The sequence below is a fragment of the Aplysia californica genome, unplaced genomic scaffold, assembly GCF_000002075.1.
Source record: "Aplysia californica isolate F4 #8 unplaced genomic scaffold, AplCal3.0 scaffold00936, whole genome shotgun sequence".
NCBI lineage: Eukaryota > Metazoa > Mollusca > Gastropoda > Aplysiida > Aplysiidae > Aplysia > Aplysia californica.
Window position 1 is genome coordinate 32,201 of NW_004798206.1, and position 2,087 is coordinate 34,287.

The 2,087-nt window shown below is 44.4% G+C and overlaps 1 protein-coding gene across 1 annotated transcript in view; it reads right to left on the reverse strand.

Moving 5' to 3' along the window:
• Nucleotides 1–1,403, reverse strand: part of LOC101859982 (neurofibromin) — a 13,974-nt gene extending 12,571 nt beyond the window's left edge. The window contains exons 1-2 of the mRNA XM_035972978.1: nucleotides 1,183–1,403; nucleotides 226–318 (exon numbers count right to left, since the gene is read on the reverse strand). Coding sequence (XP_035828871.1) covers nucleotides 226–318; nucleotides 1,183–1,349 — 260 coding nt within the window. The 5' untranslated portion in view covers nucleotides 1,350–1,403. The remainder of the gene's footprint in view (nucleotides 1–225; nucleotides 319–1,182) is intronic.
• Nucleotides 1,404–2,087: the final 684 nt, after the last annotated feature.

The window sequence follows — 2,087 nt, forward strand, 5'->3', positions numbered from 1 at the left end:
TAGAGAGAAGGAGAGAGAGAGAGAGAGAGAGAGAGAGAGAAATAAAGAGAGAGAGAGAAATAAAGAGAAAAAGAGAGGGAGACAGAAAAACCAAAGCAACGACTATGGCAATGGTCTGTAGATAAGTGTGTGTGTGTGTGTATGTGACTGTGGGTGTGTGTGAGAGTGTGTGTGTGTGTGTGTGTGGGAGATCAGGTGTAAGAAGAAAACCGTGCTGCAACTTACTGTGGCGCGGATCCCACGATGGCGTTGAAGACTTTCTGAGTGATGTTCAACAAGTTCTGCTTGTTCTCGTCAATGTTCTCCCCGGGCTCCAGTCTGGGAATGAAACACACACACACATAATAAACATAAGAATACAGTATAAAACACAGATTAGAGGTGTTACAAGAGAGTAACAAACACAAAAAAGAAAAACAAACCACACCAGAGCACCTGCCAACCACCCACTTGGAATCCACAGGGTAAGAGACCAAGGGAAAAGCACACAGCACCAGGAGGAGAGTCACAGAGAATGACGTACAAAAGAGTGGGAGGACATGGAAATGGAGAGTGATATGTCACAGAGAATGACGTACAAAAGAGCGGGAGGACATGGAAATGGAGAGAGATATATTTTACTTAGTAGAGGTTTTATGGCGCTCCCAACTGCAGACGGTTATAGGAGCTCCAAGGGGTGGATGTCAACAGAGAAGTATCTTGTGTTAGTAGAGGTTTTACGGCACTCGCAACTGCATAGGGTCATATGAGCGGCAAAGAGAAGTCTCTACAGGGAATCGGGCTTACTCTGCTCACCTTTCTAACTTTAACAGCACAAAGTCTGTTTGACTTTCAAGGCACCCCAGAAATAGCGGGTCACAAGAGTGTGACAAACACACACAAAAGAAGTAGTGGGAAAATGACGATAGTAAGGATGAGGAAAGAAAAAGCAGCAGTTCCTTGTTGCAATTCCTGCACAGTTATGAGCATGACATTGATGAATCAGCCCATTAACAATTCTCCTGTGCTACAGAACATGGCAATGTCCCCCCTTTGGGAATGGCCTTAAGACACTTCAGTCAGTGGCACCGCCCCGGGGGGCTAGCTCACTCTTTGTTAGGAACTATTTTCACGGATGTTTTCATTTTTTTTAAATGGAAATAGATAAGACAAGAAAGCAGTGGGGGGGCGCGTCGCACTTACCTGGCTGGATCCACCTCGTAGGAGATGTAATGTTCCGAGCGCTCGATCTCAAACATGCCCAGCAGCAGCGGGTTGAGCAGCTCCCGCAGGTACCACTGGCCGTAGAAGCGGAAGCAGTAGGCCATGATCTTAGAGGCCAAGCTGTTGCCCCGGAACAGGGTCTGCATGCAGTCGGCTATCTCCACCTCCTGGGGACATTGACCTTTCTTTGTAGTAAGGGTTTTACAGCACTTGCAACACAATAAGGTCATATAAGTGCCGAAGGGTGTATTTGTGGTGTGGTGTGGTGTGGTGTGGTGTGGTGTGGTGTGGTGGGGTGGGATGTGGTGTGGTGTGGTGCAGTGCAGTGCGGTGTGGTGTATTATGGTGTGGTGTGGTGTGGTTGGATATGGCGAGGGGTAGTGTTTAGTTTAGTTTTAGTAGAGGTTTTACGGCGCTCGCAACTGCATAAGGTCATATGAGCGTCAGAAGATTAGAGGTGTTATAAGAGAGTAACAAACACCAAAAAAAAGAAGGAGAGATAAGGACGATAGATGTTCGATAGGAAAGAAGAAGCAAACCACACCAGAGTTTGAGTTTGAGTGTGAGTGTAAGAATTTTTACAGCATTTGTTATACAATTTTGGTGTGGTGTGGTGTTTTAGTTTTAGTAAGTGTTTAACGGCACTTGCAACACAAATATGGTCATATAAGTGCCGAAGGTTAGAGGTGTTACAAGAGAGTAACTAACACGAAAAAGGAGGAGGGTAGATAAAGAAGATAGATGTTTCATAGGAAAGAAGAAGCTGTAAAGCACATTGAACATGCTGTACAGCGTGGATATGCACTATATAAATGCAGTTATTATTATTATTATTACTATTACGATTACGATTATTATTATTATTACTATTATGATTATGATTA